The sequence below is a fragment of the Bacillus rossius genome, chromosome 3 (assembly GCF_032445375.1).
Source record: "Bacillus rossius redtenbacheri isolate Brsri chromosome 3, Brsri_v3, whole genome shotgun sequence".
Lineage (NCBI taxonomy): Eukaryota > Metazoa > Arthropoda > Insecta > Phasmatodea > Bacillidae > Bacillus > Bacillus rossius.
Genome location: NC_086332.1, coordinates 103023796 through 103042455, shown reverse-complemented (window position 1 = coordinate 103042455; position 18660 = coordinate 103023796). Strand labels below are relative to the sequence as shown.

General features: G+C 33.8%; 1 protein-coding gene across 1 annotated transcript in view; it reads left to right on the top strand.

Annotated features, from left to right (window-relative positions):
* Positions 1 to 18660, top strand: part of LOC134531086 (E3 ubiquitin-protein ligase RNF13) — a 99027-nt gene that overhangs the window by 53692 nt on the left and 26675 nt on the right. Inside the window, exons 6-7 of the mRNA XM_063366621.1 lie at positions 10609 to 10799; positions 12415 to 12637. Of these exons, the coding sequence (XP_063222691.1) occupies positions 10609 to 10799; positions 12415 to 12637 (414 nt within the window). The remainder of the gene's footprint in view (positions 1 to 10608; positions 10800 to 12414; positions 12638 to 18660) is intronic.

Here is an 18660-nt window from a genome sequence, read left to right as displayed (position 1 = left end):
CTTCATTTCTTTGAAACCTAAGGTCGCTTATTTTACCCACATCCATTTAATCTTCAAACCAGCTACAAAAGATGGACCTCAGTAGAAGAACCAACAGATAGTTTATCCACTTAGAAAAGTCAAAAATAAACTAAGATCTTAGCCCGTTCCCTGATTATCCCGAGTTAACTCGGGCTATTAATCATAATAAAAATATATTATCCCGAGTTAACTCGGTCTTTATGTGGTTTTCGGGTTGAAAATTTACTAACCCGAATAAACCAGTATATTTACTGTATAAATGCTACTCAATGCTCCACTAAAATTGTACTGCCTACCGAGCCAGCGAAGCTGGCTTGTTTTGCTTCCGCAAGCAGTCACTAGGTTGTGCTGCTTGTATTATCTGCTATTCTTTCATGTACTGCGTGTTGCCTTCTGCGCCGTGTCGATTGCGCGCGTTTTCGACAAATTGTATTTTGTTTTGTGCTCACTTTACATATTGCAAGTGAATACCCATAATTGTAAAAATTGAGATCATCATAATTACGTGTTTCTTTTATTATTTGTTTGTTATAAGTGACTAGAATATATGTTTTTACTGACAGTTTATTTTTTTTATAACTCAATGTAAATAAACTGAAGTTTTGACAGTTCTTACATCCTAAAATGGATAGTGATGATAGTAATTGCAGTGATAGTGAAATAGTAAATATCGATGGCGATGTTGAAGAATCTGGTAGCGAATCATCTTGTTCAGAATGTGAGTGCAGTTCAGACTCCGACAGTTCTGTTGACTGGTCGGCTTTGCGACAGTGGTGCGAGATAGACAAAACACAACAGCCTCGTCCTCCACCACCACCAAGATATCCGTTCAAAGGTATTCCAACAATGAATTTCCAGCTACCAGGAGATGAAAGCGATGATTTGTTGGAGTATTTCAAGTTGTTTTTCGATGACAATTTACTCAAAATCATTGTTTCTGAAACAAACCGATTTGCAGAGCAAACTCAAGCCAAACAACCAGGTTCATCAAAACAGTTTCGTCCCACTACAAAAGAAGAAATTATTGTTTTTTTGGCTGTGATAATATTACAGAGCATTGTGAGGTTGCCTGAACAACAGCTCTATTGGTCGAAAAATCCTTTGGTTTCCGTGCCAGTTTTTTCAAAAATACTGTCCTACCGTCGTTTTGTGAACTGAAACAATATCTACATTTTTCTAACAACGAATCTTACAATGCTGAAACTCACCCCTACCCAAAATTAAATAAAATTTGGGAAGTGTATCAGAACCTAGAGAAGAAATTTTTTGGTCTCTACACACCCGAAAGAGACCTTACAATTGATGAATGTTTGCTGTTGTACAAGGGGAGACTAGGATGGGTTCAGTATATTCCAAATAAGCGTGCCAGATTTGGATTAAAAACTTTCATGTTATGCGAGTCGAAAAGTGGCTACGTGGTCTCTACCATCATATACACAGGGAAAGGTACTTCACTGAATGAAGAGTTCAAAGAAGTTCCGATGTCATCTCAAGTTGTGATGACTCTCATGAAGCCCTTTTTAGACAAGGGATATTGTCTCACGACAGACAATTTTTATACATCACCACAACTTGCAGATATTCTGATTTCTCGCAACACTGACACTTATGGCACTGTAAAAATGAACAGAAAAGAAATGCCAGCCCAACTTAAAACAAAAAAACTGAAAAGGGGTGAAATTACAGCTTTTCAGAGAGGAAAAGTGATGGCTCTTCGATGGAAAGACAAAAAGGATGTCGTTCTTCTCAGCACCATCCATAATGCAGATACGGTCGAAGTGAAAACTGCCTCTAAAACTGTAACAAAACCATAGGTGGTAGTTGACTACAACAACACAATGGGAGGAGTTGATTTAGTTGATCAACATATGTCCACTTATCCACTTCCTAGGAAACGTGGAAAGAAATATTATAAGAAGATTTTTTTCCACCTAATGGAATTAGCATTGTGGAATTCCTACGTTATGTACTGCAAACAAGGTGGCAAAAAATCTCAGCTACAGTACAGAATGACAATTGTCCAGGATATATTTGAAAAATATCGCCCGTTTGTCACATCTCCATCTCAGAGACGTCCAGGTACCACAGCACATTCTCTTCGTCTGACAGGAAGGCATTTTTCTGATCTAATATCAGCTACTGAGAAGAAAGCCAACCCAACAAGGCAATGCGCTATGTGCAGCAGAGTACGTGACTCAAATGGCAAGAAAATCCGCAAAGAAAGCAGTTACTTCTGTGCAGACTGCAATGTTCCTCTATGTGTAGTGCCGTGTTTTCGTGTGTATCATACCTCACACAAGGTAGAATGAACCACATGGTATAAAATGTTTTATTCCTTAGTGTTTGAAGTGAATAAGTCTACAAAGAATTAGTGATATATACAATTTTGTGCGTGGAAATTTATGACACGAGTTAACTCGGGATAATAACTATTGGAAAATAAAAAATTCAATATTTATATGAAATTAATAAATAAATGTATCAAACTTATGTGCAATGTCATAGGCAAATATAGTTATTTTCGAATATGCAATAAAAAAATTGATGTTTTTGGATAAGCACTGTTGATTTTATTTGTAAGGGAAGGGTTTAAGGCTAAGATCCTGAGTTTCTCCCGAGCGCGCAAAGAAAGAACACAACACACGTAGTTCCAAAATCCTCGATAGAGAGCACTAGCTGTACGGATGAGCTCTGGTATGATGAGGGGGGGTGGGGGTGGAGGAGTAGGAGGAAAGAGCGCGCTTTTCTTAGAATTCCTTATCGCCCAGCGGGGTGTCATGTTCTTCAACGAGCTGAGGGGGGTGGGGGAAGCCAGCCAACTGCCTGCCTCGGAGAGAAGTAAGATTTCCGCTCGGTTTTCTCTGTCAATTCTCCCCAGACTTCTTCGACCGCTCGACCCTCAGCGCGTAAGAGAATAAATATTACTATTTTCAGTACATTTGACATTTCAGTTATAAACCCGTAGGTACCGTATGCAACCTTATGCAACCCAGCAGAATTATAATAAATATTAATTTTGTGCATACATATGCAAACAAATATAAAGAACACTTCACTTATACGATAAACATATTGTACATTTTACCGCGGTGGGTTGGTGGCGAAACTCTCAGATTTGGTCTCTTCTGCAAGTTATGCACACAGCTGACCACTACAATCAGTGAGGTTGGCCAGTAATGCAGTTTTCCTTCCCGTAAAAAAAAGTATTGTTATATACTGTACGAAAAAGGGTTTGAGCTTTTATGGGTTTTCTTCCTTTACACATTTTGCCACAGATATATGATTGAACATCTAATTACGCGACTTTCTGTTGTAAAGTGATATTTTTGGGTATATGATTAAAATTTATAGTTTTCTGTACGACGATATAAAAATGACCTTTTTATACAATCAATTTATATTTGTAGTTGAATATATGTCCACAATATTGCCGCTTATTGCACTAATTTTAGTTGTTTGAATGTATTATGCATGTAAGTATGTATAGACGAGGATAGAGCTGAAGCATTTTTTGGTTTGCTTTTAGCCTACCTGCAGCTTGTGGCTTTCGATGACCCCTTCATTTTTATTTATCATGTATGATGTTTGAAATCTATGTCACCCTGGCATTCGTCAAAAAAATTTCTTTTAAAAATACGTAATTAAAATTTACAAAATATGGTATCGTGTAGTAATTTATAATTGCAACATAAATATTGGCGGTCGCGTCTGACGAAATGGAGAGCACCTTCATGCTATCCCTACGGGTGACGTCAACCATCACCGGTAGTTCTCCTTGTAGGTATTTATGTACTGCAGGTCGGACAAGCATGAAATAACATATTGTTGTAATTAATAATTAATATTTCTATAATTAAAATTTAACTCTGAAAGGGTCACAGACCTTTACCACAAACCGCCTTCGCTACCCAGTCAGAAGTGTCTGAATGAACATATGTAGGGATTAGGCTATTCGTCGTAGGTAACAAAATAATATTTCAGAGGTGGCTAGATAAAGTGATACGCGAAGAGTATTAATTCTCCCCTTCCCAAACCGTTAAAAAAAAACAAAAAACAATTGACACGTTACCACATGCAAAACACTGCTTCAGATCTGAACCTGGATCAGGTAAGTAGAAAAAAGGCGTGCATAAATTACGACCACTGATGTAATACACGGAAATCAACCAGAGTCTAAGTGATTAGGAGCGAGGAATACTAGTACAATAAATATAAGTCATGGACGTAGTTTTATAGTAATTTATACTCACGTTTTAGAAATTGTAATTGCTGCAAACCAAATTTACATTTTAAAATTGCATAATAAAGAAAAATTGAGAAAAAGTAAAAATTAGTAAGCTTAGTATATAATTAAATGTCTTTGGACAAATGAAAATAAAACAACTAGAGGACAAATTATTTATTAAATAGCAATGTATTAGACAAATTTTGTAGTAAAATAATTACACATCCATTGCAAATTAATGAGAAAAATTATATTTTTTCTTATATATACAAGTATCATTACATTACATTTTCCGCAACTGGTATACATAATTATGCTATGGGCCCTGTCATTATACATTGTCACTTTTTAATCAAGAATATATAAGGGCATAAACGTATGAGACCGATTTCTCTGACGTCACGGCGGCCATTTTTAGTGTCAAAATTCCTCAAAAATGACTCAAAATTCCTTTTAAAAAAATTCCTAATTCGAGGGAATTCCCGTTTGAGGAAAAATTTCCCGTTTTAGTCATCAAAAATGTCAACGGCTTGTAAATTCCTAAAAGCGGCTTAAATTTCTTAGCGTCAAGCCGCTCTAAACTGCCGAAGTCATGACCTTGTCAATTAGGATACCATCACCGCCATTGTGAATTATGTCGTAACTATTGCAATTATCAGTACGCCTACTATTTTGAAAATACGTAATTTTTATGCTATAAAATCGGCAAAAAATTAAAAATTTATTAAATAATTTAATTAACAAAATTTAAATAAAAAATATTTAAACACACCGTTGCACATATCGTTACGGCCACCATCTTGGATTCCAGAACTGTTGCATGTTTCGTTATGCCCGCCATAATGGATGTGTATAACGCCATCATTTCACTTTTCTTTAGGCCCGCCATCTTGAATTATAGATCTTTGCAATTTTTGTTACGGCCGCCATCTTGAAAAACAGTAATTATTGTCCAAAAAATGCATTAACGTTATTAAAATTTATAAAACATAAAAATTTAAATAATATCACTTCGCCATCTTGGATTATGAGATCACTACCACCATCTTGAGAATCCGTATTTATTTTCAGATTTTAATAAGAAAAGATTCAAAATTTATAAAAAATTTAATCAATATTTAATAAAGTATTATTTAAAAACGCACTTACAAAATGAAGTTCGGAGTCCTCGGTTCTAACCCGGTGAGTGCAAAAAATAAAAAAAAATGGCGACCCATCCTTCCTCCATGTAAGCCGCCATCAGAATGACTTCCCACCACTAATGCTAATGTGTATATATATGTATATATATATGTATATATATGTATATATATACCCATATATATACATATATATATATATAGCCCGCTAGTATGACGTCACGCCCACCATCTTGGATTACGACATCACAGTCGTCATCTTGTTTACGTTTGCTAGAGTGCGCTACAATTTTTATACACACGATAATTGCAACAGTTACAAGATAATTCAAAATTGCGGTGATGTCATCCTAATTGTCAAGGTCATGACCTCGACGGCTTAGAACGGCTTGACGCTAAGAATTTAAGCCACTTTTAGGAATTTTAAAGCAGTTGACAGTTTTGATAACTAAAACGAGAAATTTTCCCTCAAAACGGGAATTTTTCCCTCCAAATATGAATTTTTTTTGGGGAATTTTGACACCAAATATTGCCACCGTAACGCCAGATCAATAGGTCATTGACCCCATCCTCAATCCTCAGTCTGAAGCCAGGGCTCGGAGCAACCAAACTATAATACTACTACTAACATGTTTATTTAGGCCGATCCGAACTAAAGTTATGTAGTTATGAGCTTGCAACCTTGCGTACTTCACTTGCCCTTGACGAATCTGGACAGGTTCAATGTTTGGCCTCTTCACATGGTAATATCTAGCCAAAAAGGATGTTTACATTTTATTTTTGCACACAATTTTTATTGAGAAAAATGTTTTTAGCCGAAAATAGTCATATAACACTTAATTACTGTCCCGCGAATTTATGGCAATTTAATTTATTATTTTACCTACGTTTTGTAGTTACCAACGGTAGGCTGTGCATGTGCATGTAATTGTTTAAACTTATTTGTAAACGTGTATAAATAATGTTTTCATCAAATTTATAATAAAAATTATTAATGTTTTTTAAGAGTTCTTAAATTTTTAAAATCAAATATAACCTAAAATCGTTTTTCAAAATGGTGACGTTTTTTCAACTGGAAGTACGTGAGAAGTACACAGATTTATTTACTTGCGTACTTGAATTTACTTAACTTTCAGTTATGCAGCCCTTGTGATTTCACTTCCAGGGACAAGTACGTATAGTATTATATACTTCAGGCGAATACGGACACGGCCTTACAAACTTCAATTTATCTAGAAGAATTAATTTAATTTAATAGAGTTTAAAATTGATTTTATGAAACACGAAAGCTATTATAAGTTTAAATCCACTGCGGAAACACTTGCTAAGGCAGTATTTTTTGTGGTTCTCTGCAAGTGTATTTTTTGGTTGTTTCTGGATCGACAATGAAGTTTTTTTTCCATGTTGTTTTGATACATAAAATGGATACAAAGATAAAAATATAAGGAACAGGATGAATCTTAACGATTTAAATAGTTTTCGGTAGTGACTGAAGTGGTTTATTCATTTAAATACTTATTGTTCATTTTTTTTTTGTTTAACTTGGATTTGTTTATAACTCTAAAAATTAATGCCGCAACTAATAGAGTGATTATAAAAAATGCTGTTCGTATGCAAATGTATTGGCATGAATTTGCTAGCCTTTAAATCATTGAAATAAAAGTGATCTTTTTTTATAGAGTTGGGTAGATTTCGGAGAAAGACTTCCTATTATTGTAGCAGTTACCACTGTGTGACTTCCGGAAAATTTCTACAAAGTTTTTCGTTACATAGTTTAGTGTCCCCAAAATCATCATCTCAAAACATTATATATGCATATATATAACATACATAAAATTTTATGAACACGATAACTACGTAATTTTGCACGAAACATTTCCAAATTAATGAAGAAAAAAAAACAATGAGAAATCATGGTCGAGTTTGTTAATGGAAAATATCTGACCAATGGGGCAGAAATGGGGAAGGTTTATTTTTTTAAATAGGACAATTGCTATAATCCGCGCATCCGTATGAAGAGTTATTATATATCTCGTTTAATTTATACCAAAAACCTTTTGTCAAAATAACTGCAAGGTTAAATAAAAATGGCTCAGAGGACAAAAGAATTTCTTAACTTCCTTAGCAGGCACGCCATCAAATCAGTTCAAATTGTTTGCAAACTTTAGATGTGTTCTAGAAAATGTTTATAAAACTATTTTTGATAAGTCTAAACATTGTTGCAGGGAGTTCAAACGATTAGAATTGAAAAACAAACAAAAATTATAACATTCTTGCCACATAAAATATAAAATACATTCTTATTTTCTGCAAACTTAATAAATAGTCTCTACAACTTTAGTCTGAAATAATACTTTATACAACCAACCAATACTGTAAGGGATTGTAAAAAAAACAGTGGCTAAAGAATAGAACATTTCTTAACTACCATTCACTACCAAATATGATACAATTTATCGAAAATCTTCTAAATAGTATCTAAAACGTTTCTCTGAAACAAACATTCGTACATTTGAGTTTTTTTTTTTTTTTTTTTTTTATAGTAATTGTGTTGGCGTCATCCGCAAAGCTAATGAGATACACATTTTTACTGATTCTTCCGCAACATTCACGTATTCAATAATAGGTTTGGACAATGCTTTCTTGGGCAACCCCGATATTTGTTGTTTGGATATCAGAATTGACAATGTGGACCTAATCATTCAGGCTGAGCAGAATGGGTACTATATGCTTCATGTCATTAAGATAAAACTGAAATAATTTGTGTGTTTTTAAACTATTCCCAGTTAAAATAATGTTTTTTATTCAACATTATATTTTGATTAATCGTGTCAAATCGTGTTAGATGCGTTACAAAAAATTCCTATCGATTCATCATCAATTGCCTTGTATCGGTATCTTTTATAACAAAAATCAGCAAAAGCTGTTTCAGTGCTTCTAGCTGTTGTAAATTTGATAGTATTTTGTAATTTTCATACATATAATTTCAACACATTGTTCAAATATTATTGCAAAACAAGACATAACTGCTATCAGACGTTAATTTTATATATTTGATTTATTACCTTTCTCATGCAGAGAAATAGTTATTGCAATTTGAAGATATTATGGAAAGATTCCAGTAGTAAAATATGACTTTATTATAGGAAATAAAGGAACGTATATACCATTAGAAAACCAACCAACTAAAAAAAAAAAAAAATTATAAAAATTAAAAAATACTTTACTACACATAAATCACAAATTTTAAATTGCCAAAATTACAATAACATTCAAAATATTGCGTGACCTGATACCTACAGAGCGGACCATGGGGCGAAAGAGGACGCGTGTTGTTGTAAAAAGTAAAATAAAGAAAAGACATTTAATAGGTCACGTTTGATCCACGCAATATGACTATAATCATAAAAACAATAAATCTTGTCTCAATAAAAGTTTACAATTAAAGTTCTACAGAGTTTCGTTAAATCATATCTGTGCAATATTAGGATATAGATGTTTCATTGCTCAATATAGTTCGAAGGAAATGGAAGAGTTTTCAATTGGCTTATTTCTATTTTCAAAACACAACGACTTACTGTCACCGAAACAAGTTTTGAAGTCGAAAGTTTAAAATAAATTTTATTCCCTACGGAAATCCTCTGCGATAGTTGGGACATCTAGCGGGCAAACTCTAAACTCATCGTGCCTGACGTCTAGCGGCGTAAAGCTGAACTAACACATCATTCGTCCATTTCACGAGCTACACGCGTTCGTTACATGACAAGTTTTAAACTAAAATTATTTAAATTCTGTACGTAATGTTTCAGTTTTGGGCTACAGGAATTGTAAAGGATACTCAATTTGATTTGTATGTAAAATAAAGACCGTGTACAGTTCTTATAAATATGAAATACGTCGTTTTAAAAATTTCTTAATTACAATTTAGTAGCAAATAATTTTTTGATAAAATTTTTTCTACCACAATTTCAAAAATCAAAGCTTGATCTTATAATACTGTAATTTACAATTTTTTTACCGACAGTGCTATTCGTGGGATAAATAATTTCCGTCGTGCTTGCAAAACTATGGATCTCGGCCTTAAAGTGAGTTGGTGGGATACCAATATAGTTAACAAATACTATACCCTAAATAAAATTTAATTAACTTAAAAATAAAATAATATTCTTGTACATCTATTTTTAATAAGTTTCTTATTTTATAAATAAATTTTTTCATATAGCTGAAGTTTAAGTATGTGCTGGTAACTAATTTGTAGTGAAAATTATAGTGAAACAGTTCATACAGATTTACTCAATTTTAGGGTGAAGGAGGGTATCTAACCCTATTAAAATAGTGAAAGGGAAATGAAAGGATAGAATTGTCGTGGTGTGTTATAAAGGATTACTTTTCATAGAGGTATCAAGTTTTCTGTATGGGATTTTCCACTATTTATGGACCTTACACATGAATTTTTGAGTGTAATTGTCACAAAAATTGCAATGCATTTGGTATATCAATTGAGTTCTGAAATAAAATAATTTATAGACTTATTTTATCCATATTAGATATTAGAGACATGTCAAACTCTCAACTACCATAAATGGTGTCAGTAATCATATAATATTAAAGGAATGAGTCAAACTGATAATGTATTTGTCTTGTTCATTTTCCCATTACTTTATCATCAATCTTCAATTTTTTCATCATAGTTTTTCTGTGTTCTATTTTTGCTATGAAGTTTTTTTATATTTAAATATTTCAAAATGAATATTCTTAATTCTTTTTCATTAAGTATTTAAAACAGTAGTTCGTTCATTCAACATAATTGATCAAAAATTAATAAATTTTGGCCATTTAAAAAAAAATACAATAAGAAGTAACATTTCTATCCCTTTGTTGTAAAGAAGTTTACATCTGAAAGAGAAGAAAAGTGTTTGTAATAGAAAGATAAAAATGCCTTGTGTTGGATAGAGTTTTGACTGGGTCTTAGTAGTATTTTGTTATAATTAGGTTTTTTTAAGGGGTTCACTTTATTGGGGTCATAATGTTTTACCAACCAGGCCCAAAAGTTTTTTTATCTATCTTAATCTGAAATGGTATGGTATGTACATTTAATATTCTCTTAAAAAAAAAAAAAATTTCAGCTTAATATATTCTGAGCTGTTGCAATATGAATGCATTCCATCCTGACTGTTATGTATAACCTTTCAAACTCAAGTTGTTTGGGTTTTGTACTTAAAGCCTACCACTGCAAGTGCATTGACCCCTGGTTGACGAAGAATCGGCGAGTCTGCCCCGTGTGCAAGCGGAGAGTGTTTGCTCATGATGAGCATGTTTCGGACACAGATAGCGACTCCGAGGCGGACGACACGACTCCTCTGGTTCGTTCGGAAAGCGGGGGCACCCAGGGAGGAACATTCCAGCCCCAGAGGGTGAGTGCTTCATCGTTTGGTTTCAATAACTCAACAGCTAGTCTGGTGTTACTGTTAGTAGCTGCACAATATTGACGTATTGTATTTACACCAGAACAAGTTGTAACATAATATCAACTAAAAGAAAACCTTTGCAAGAATACAAAATTCTTCAGATTAGCTTTAATACACTTGAAGTCTTAAGCTTTTTAAGATAGGACCTGCTTACCTCAGTTGTGTAGTGGTCAGCATACTTATCTTATCTTTAGAGGTAATGGGATAATCCCACCTCAGGCTGAAGTGTATTTAGAATATTATATACTTTCTAAGCTTTATACTCCCCTCAGCGTACCACTTCATACTCTTCTATATAATGAAAGAATGACTAACCGTTAAATTGAAAAGGAAAGATATTTGAGTTCTGCTAAGTCTGGTTTTGATGAAGAGGACAAGAAATATTTTACGTCCCAGTTTTGTATTTTCATTGAAGGGGGTGTTTTTTTTTTTTTTTCCACCAAGATTCTAGGGCACAATTATGTAGTTTTAATTTAGCTAACTCTATCTTAACGTCTAAAGACCTGATGACCAGTTAGGTAGTTCACTGAAAGAACTTTATGTAGAACAAACTTGTTAACTTAATATGGTATATGATTAAGATATTTGAGAAATTTTCACTTAGAAAATATATAATATTCTAAATACACTTCAGCCTGAGGTGGGATTATCCCATTACCTCTAAAGAACTGTTACAACTTCAAAATTATTTCTCAACAAGTTCTTGATAATATAGGAATTAGAGTTCCTCAATTCCATAGCCATTTGTTCTCTACCTTATGTACCTTATATAATAAGAACAATATCATTTACAGATTAATCTCCAATTTTAATATACTTGAACTCTATCAAGCAAACTTGTGAAATAAATTCACATAATCATATCTCAGTAGTTCTTATAAAAGCTATTGTTTACATTCATGTCATTCCAATTATTCTTGTAATTTTTATTTAATTCTATTGAAAATTTTATTGGTAGATTCTTGTTTTTTATTATGTCTCATATTTAGTTTTTGTGTTTCTGTATAATTTTATTTGTATACTTCGTGTCAATTATATATGTTTGTATTTGTTCTGTTTGGTCTTTTCTTGTCTGCTGTCTCATTGCATATGTTGGCCAACTGCAGTTATGCCTACCTGTTGTGGATTCTCCTCAGGTAGTGCTTGCTGGGTCTTGGTGCCGACACGGGGGGAGTGTGTGTGTACCTTCAGCGATCAGTGCCCTTGTCTGTGTATGTCGTGCCCACCACTGAAGTCCTCGGCTGTTGGTGAAAATTATGTATAAATAAATGAAAAATTTAAAAATAGAAAAATATAATGGCTGTTCTCAAATACGAGGCCACCTTTACAATGTTTATCATATGTGTTTTTATGTGCAGTTCCTAAGAAAAATTCCCTAAATGATGTAACGCCTGCTGGTAGTGGTATCACTAAAGTGTAAAGATGAATCTGAAACAATCTGGTTTGTCATACAGCCCACAGGGCCACTGCGCAGGTTGGTGGGTTAGTCTCCCAGAGCCTTGAAGGGTGAAAAGATGCCGGACAATTTGTTGGAGCATGAATTATTTTGATGTTTATTCAGGAGAATCCCTTCACTCGAGCCAGCAATGAACAAGCAGCACAGTCTGTGTCCTCTGTGTCTTCGAGCGAGAGTGAACACATCCCGTCCACAACAGCTGCTCCCAGCTTGTCTGTCCAAGAGAGACTCCTCCAGAGTCTGTGGGCCTCTTTATACTCCTCATCATCCTCGTCTTCGTCCTCTACATGTGACTCTCACTACGAGACACCTGCAGGCACACACCAAGGTATGCTTTGTCACTGATGTGGGTTATCTCTGCTTAATGTGGTGATGAAGTTGGAGTATCTATTAGTGGTTTCCCATTTCATAAAAAAAAGCAGCCTGGTTGCCTTAAGATTTTGAATTTTTTTTTCCATACCTATGTTTTTGTTTGTCTTGATAAGATTTTATGCCACACTGTTTTGCACAGATTCCTAAAGCAACACGACCTCTAAGATGATAGTGGGCTCGGAAGCACTCGGTGCTCATAAATTTGAGAAACGCTGGGGTGTTGTGATTGAATCCATGACTCTTGCCACGTAGCATATTGTTATCAATCATGGTCACTGAGGACCCTTTACATATGCTTATTGTGGTCACATATTTTTTATTAATAAGCAGGGGCACATAAAATTTTGCAAATCACGATATTATGAAATAACACTGAAATTAACTTCAATCTGCAACAAAACCACAAAAACAACACCTAATTTTCCTGTAAAAACCTGTAATAACATAGTAAATATTATCAAGCCAAAGAAAAGTAAATATAATTATTCGTGTACTTATTATATAACTCTATGTATACTAGTAGAATGGTTTATATTTGTAGTGTAGGAGTTTCACATTTTGTGTGCGAATTATTATAATGGGTAAACCAAACTTCACGGCCAAAATAAGTATACAAACCTTATTAATAGTGGTGCACTGATGCGGATACCGATGAATCGTAATCAGCGATTATGGGTACTTTCCGATTACTCGTAATCGCCGATTATCTTAACGATTACTTTGCAGATTATCTACATCCCGGTGTAATTAAGTAGGTTTTTACCGTGTAATATTTTGTTACACATTTTAGGACGAAATACGGTAATATTTGTATATATTAGAAAAATTCATCTAACTCCGTCATATCACGATTACAGATATTTCGTTAAGTTTAATAAATCTCATTGGCTCGAACAATAAAAAATACATTTTTCCTACACGTTTATTTACGTTTTCGTCTTTTGTTCTGTCTTTTGTTTAGTGGCCTTGTACATTACCTATAGCCAGAGACGTAAAATAGATGGCACGCATCAAAATACCACAAGCAGTTGCAGTGGATTCTATGACAATCGATCTTCTCAAGTCGTAGTAGCGGTTCAAAATCGTGGTCCCGATACCTTCTAGAGTTTATCACTGCGTTTTACAAGCTCGTTATGGGCGTCTTTGGTAACATTATCCGTTGTTGTGTTATTTGTATGTGACGTAAAAAGTGAAAAAGTATTTATAATTTTATATATTCATTCAACATAAATAAAATTTCACGTGCTAGAATTGGTTTTGAGTCATTTTTATATAATTATAGTAAGATGGCGAGTAGGGAGAAAAAAAGTGAAGTGTGGAAACATTTTTCTATAAACTCAAGTGAACAAAATAAAGAAACATGTTTACATTGTTAAACGGTTATTTCTCGATGCAACCTAATGTGATAGTCGATAATAATGCTAGTTTTCCGCAACAAAAACTTACCCATTGTAAATTACAATTATTAGACTGTAGTTCAAGTTGTTTACAATAACAAATATAAATAGAAGTTAATATAATTTACACTTTACAATGACTAAATAGTGTATTTTATATATTTTTATACTGTTATAAAAATTTATTCTCAATTTTACCTAATCTTGTTATTAAATTCACATGGGAATAAAAATTTTGGTGTGCATTATTACACTTAAAAAAATTTGTTCATTATAATCGGTAACTGAATCGGTATCTGCCGATTATTGCTCTCATAATCGGTAATCGAATCGGTAATCGGTAGTCATATCGCTGCACCACTACTTATTAAACTTCTTACTGTACTTGTTCGTTCAAATTTTTTTCTTAAACTATCTTTAAAACTTTTATCTTATCTGCTTCTTAACTCGTACAACTTATAAAACATTATTAACTTATTTAATAATTCCTGCCATAAAATCAATTCTTTCCATTTTTTTTGATTGCCATTAAAAAGTCTACTCACTGTGTACCATAATTCTCTTAAAACTAGGGTCAATATTACTTTTAACTATTGTATATCTGCTCAAATTCATCTTACACTCTCATCATTAACCTCAAATCATTCGACTATCTGTATGACTGTTTTACTTTAAACTTTTTCATTTCAATTTAATTAACTTTAACTTACAAACTAAAATACTAAAATGATGCACTACTGCATGCATTATAATCCATCCTTTAACTTGTATCATGTTCTATTTCCACATAATACCATAATTAGTGTACTTACTTTTTATACATAACATCTCTTTTTTTAATTATTATGTCCCATTTTAAAACACGTCTGAAACTTCTAAAAATTAGGGGTGAGCCGATGCCGATTGTCTATTATTAAGATCGGCCGATTTTGGTCATTTTTGTCATTTGCATGATCGGCTTCATGCATGCCGATCCTTTTAGCCGATTACCGCTCTCTGAAGACAAAAAAAATCTCTACGTAACACAAAAGAGCCGACATATTTTTTGCTTCAGAACTGTTGCTTGACGTTTTTAAGTAACATTTACGTTACTTACGTGTTTTAAACTTTTCTGCAGAATAAAAATTAAGTAAAGTTATTCTTAAAAAATAAACATATTCATGAAAAGTACGTTTGTTAAAAAAAGAGTAAACAAAAGCACACCAAACCATTTAATAAGTCATGCATAGGGGCCTGTTCTTTTCGCGATCGCGATTAAACGACGATAAACGCGAAATCACGTAAAGTACAGTTTTTACGCGTAATCGCCATAACACAGCGTTTTTACACGAAATTTAGTATTAAAACGTGAAATCGCAGTGTTTTTAAGAGAAATTTAAATACTGGGTAAAAGACTTGTCTCGTCACTGGTAAACAAACACCGCAACATGGCCGCCACTGAACATTAGTCATAAATGCACTAAAGCAAACAAAAGCTTACACACGCTCACGTTATAATGTTAAACTCAAAAATATACTGCAAAAATACGTAAAAATACGGCATTTATTTTCCTTTCCGGCATAATGTTTGGATAGATAAGACAAACAGGTGAAGTTTTAAAGCCTACGCACACCGCTCGGGGCACTGACGTCATCTTCGAACAGCGACATCCGATAAATACAAAAGCAAGCAGATGATTGGGCGAACGGTGGCGGTGTTTGGAACAGCCTTACGTGAGTGGCCATACCATGTCAGCCGGGGGCGCTGGCATATAGTTGGAACAGCGTCTTAATATCAAGCAGAAAGCATTTTAAATCGCACCAAAAAGCGGAAAAATGTAAACAAACATTCATTTTCGAATTGTGTGACGATGATGATTATTTGGTCAACAGTGTGTTATAGATTTTGTTAAAGGGATTAATAGATTTCCAGATTAGTTTATGGGAACAACTAATAATCAGTGTCTAAATCAAAAGTTTGTCATATAAATATATGTAACCTATTTCTTTAGGGTATTCAGTAATGAGTAGTTTCAAGTAAAATTATTTAACTGAAGTAATTTGTAGAGACCTGCGAGTACTCGAAATTCGAGTTTCGAGTCGAGTTTTTACTAATACTTGAACTCAAGCTCGTGGCTTTTCAACAACTTGAAATTCGAGCAAGCAATTCTTGCACTGTACCTTTAGAAAAAAAAGACTCTCATTATATCAGAATAAAAGTCTTACAACACTATTATCCTTTACTTTATAATGTAACATGATTGACCGTATACATGAACACATCATTTTTACGTACCCGGGATTTACGAATTTCCGTGATTATTTTTTTTTACTTCTATAATTTTCCGCATAGCATTAATGCATCACTTTCCCGCTTTATGCGGAAGCATTTCCCATATTTTACTGTATGAAGCGTTTAAATTGTCCGGGGTCTCATCATTTACGCCATTAAATGTGTGATATAAAGTACTACTGGTAGAAAACTTGAATGATTGTATATTGTGTCAGGGAGTAAAAATACAACTTATAACTTTTTTTTCCATAAATGAGGCTTTCCTTCAGAATGACCAATAATTAATATTAATGGGGTGAGTTCCACTGAGTAAAAATATATAGGTGCAGTTGAAATCCTGTGCTAGTGTTTTCTTCTGAGAAAAGTGGTTTTGTTATGTAATTTTTAATTAATTTTGATATTCATATGTTTTAATATAAAAATGGGACATTTGAACTGCACATACAACCTTCTTTTCCAGCAGAAAAAGTGTTAACATCAGGTGTTGCTGCAGGATTGTTTGTCTGAAAGGTCAGGGAAATTTTTTAATTCAGATCTGGAAAAGTCACGGAATTTTGGAATTTCAAGCCTTTAGCAACCATGTTACTTTTCTTTCTTCTCTCTTGTTTCTTTTTTACTTTTGCATCTGAAGATTTTTACCTTTGATAGTAATAAACAGGAACCATGACTGATAACGTGATAACTATTACCTTATTTGTTATTTGAAAGACTTTAGGCTCTATTGCAGAATAAAACCACAAAATAATGGTGGACATGAAAGGCATAGCTGCCAACTCGTATGATTTTTTCGTATTTTGTACGAATATTTGTTGTTTGTATGATTTTACGAATTATATAATTTTTCTTAAGATTTTTTTTCTTTCAAAATTTTTGCATGTTGTTGTGGCATGCTACCCCACTTGTGTGCGTGTAGGTTCACGGGCGATCACTTCAATAACAGTTTTTTTGGCACAATCGAAGGACTTTGGCGGCATTCGGCAAACGAAACCATTTTGTGTTCTTGGTTTTTGTGCCGTCAAATGTGCCATCATTATTTACAAAGTTTTGAATTAATGGATTACTGAAGCATTGATATTTCATGTTATATTTATGAGAGCTGGCAATTTGAGTCGTGCTTATGGTTAAACGGGAAAGAGAATGGTGTATACGAAGAAAGTTAAATGAAAGAATGTTTTAAATAGCGAAAATTGAAACACGTATCTTTAAATAGGCCTGCTTTGGTAGGCCTACTGAAGAATTTAGTGTTTACCTTAGTGGCTGCACTACCTCTGCTTGTAGCTTGTTTTCTTTTCCGCCATATTACCACAGAACATTCTGTGATATTACCCATAGAAAAGAGAGTATATAATATATTACCATTGGTACCGCACAATGGATTGTTACGTGTCATTGTGAACAAAAGTAATTTTGTATTTGTAGTAAATTAATACTGCTTGCTATTAGCATTTTGATATTTTTGAATGAAGTTGTGCTACGGCACTGGTTAACCCTAGTATTTATAATATGGCGGGATGCGGTGACAAGAATAAGACTTACAAACAATCGTTTCTGCAGTCGTACTGCGCAGACTTCCCTTGGTCAGTACGTTCGCAAAAAGGTGAGAATTTTGCGAAATGTGTAGTGTGCAAGTGTGATGTAAATATTGGGCATGGTGGAAGGAGTGATTTAAAATTGCATGCAAAGTCATTGAAGCACAAAAACAATGAGCTAGCTGAAGCTCAAGCCAACTCAAGTAATATAAAAAACTTTTTCAGTGTTCCGAATGATGATTTCAGTGTAATTCGGGCAGATTGCTACTTCACTGCATTCATTATTGAGCATAATTCACTTGTTTCTGTTGCGGATCATGCCGGACATCTGTTTCGGAAAATGTTTACAAAATGTGAAGTTGCAAGACGGTATGGTTGTGGACGCACAAAGACAACAGCAATTATAGGCGAAATGGCAAGACAACATGAAACGAGTGTAACAGATTTGTTAAAAACTGTTCCTTTTTCGGTGGCAACAGATGGCAGCAATGATGAATCGAAGCTGTACACAATAGTTGTGACCTATTACAGCACTAAACTTTCAATTGTGAATTGTGTTTTGCTATCAGTCATGTCGTTGAAGGGTTCTTCCACAGGTAAGAACATAGGGGAGATGATTATAGCTACACTTACAGATGGTAACATACCATTGGAAAATTGTATTGCTCTAGGATCTGACAATGCAGCAGTCATGACTGGTTAAAAAAATGGGGTTGCAGCTGTATTAAAAAATCATCAGAAAAATGTCATAGTCTTAGGTTGTGCCTGTCATTTGTTGGAT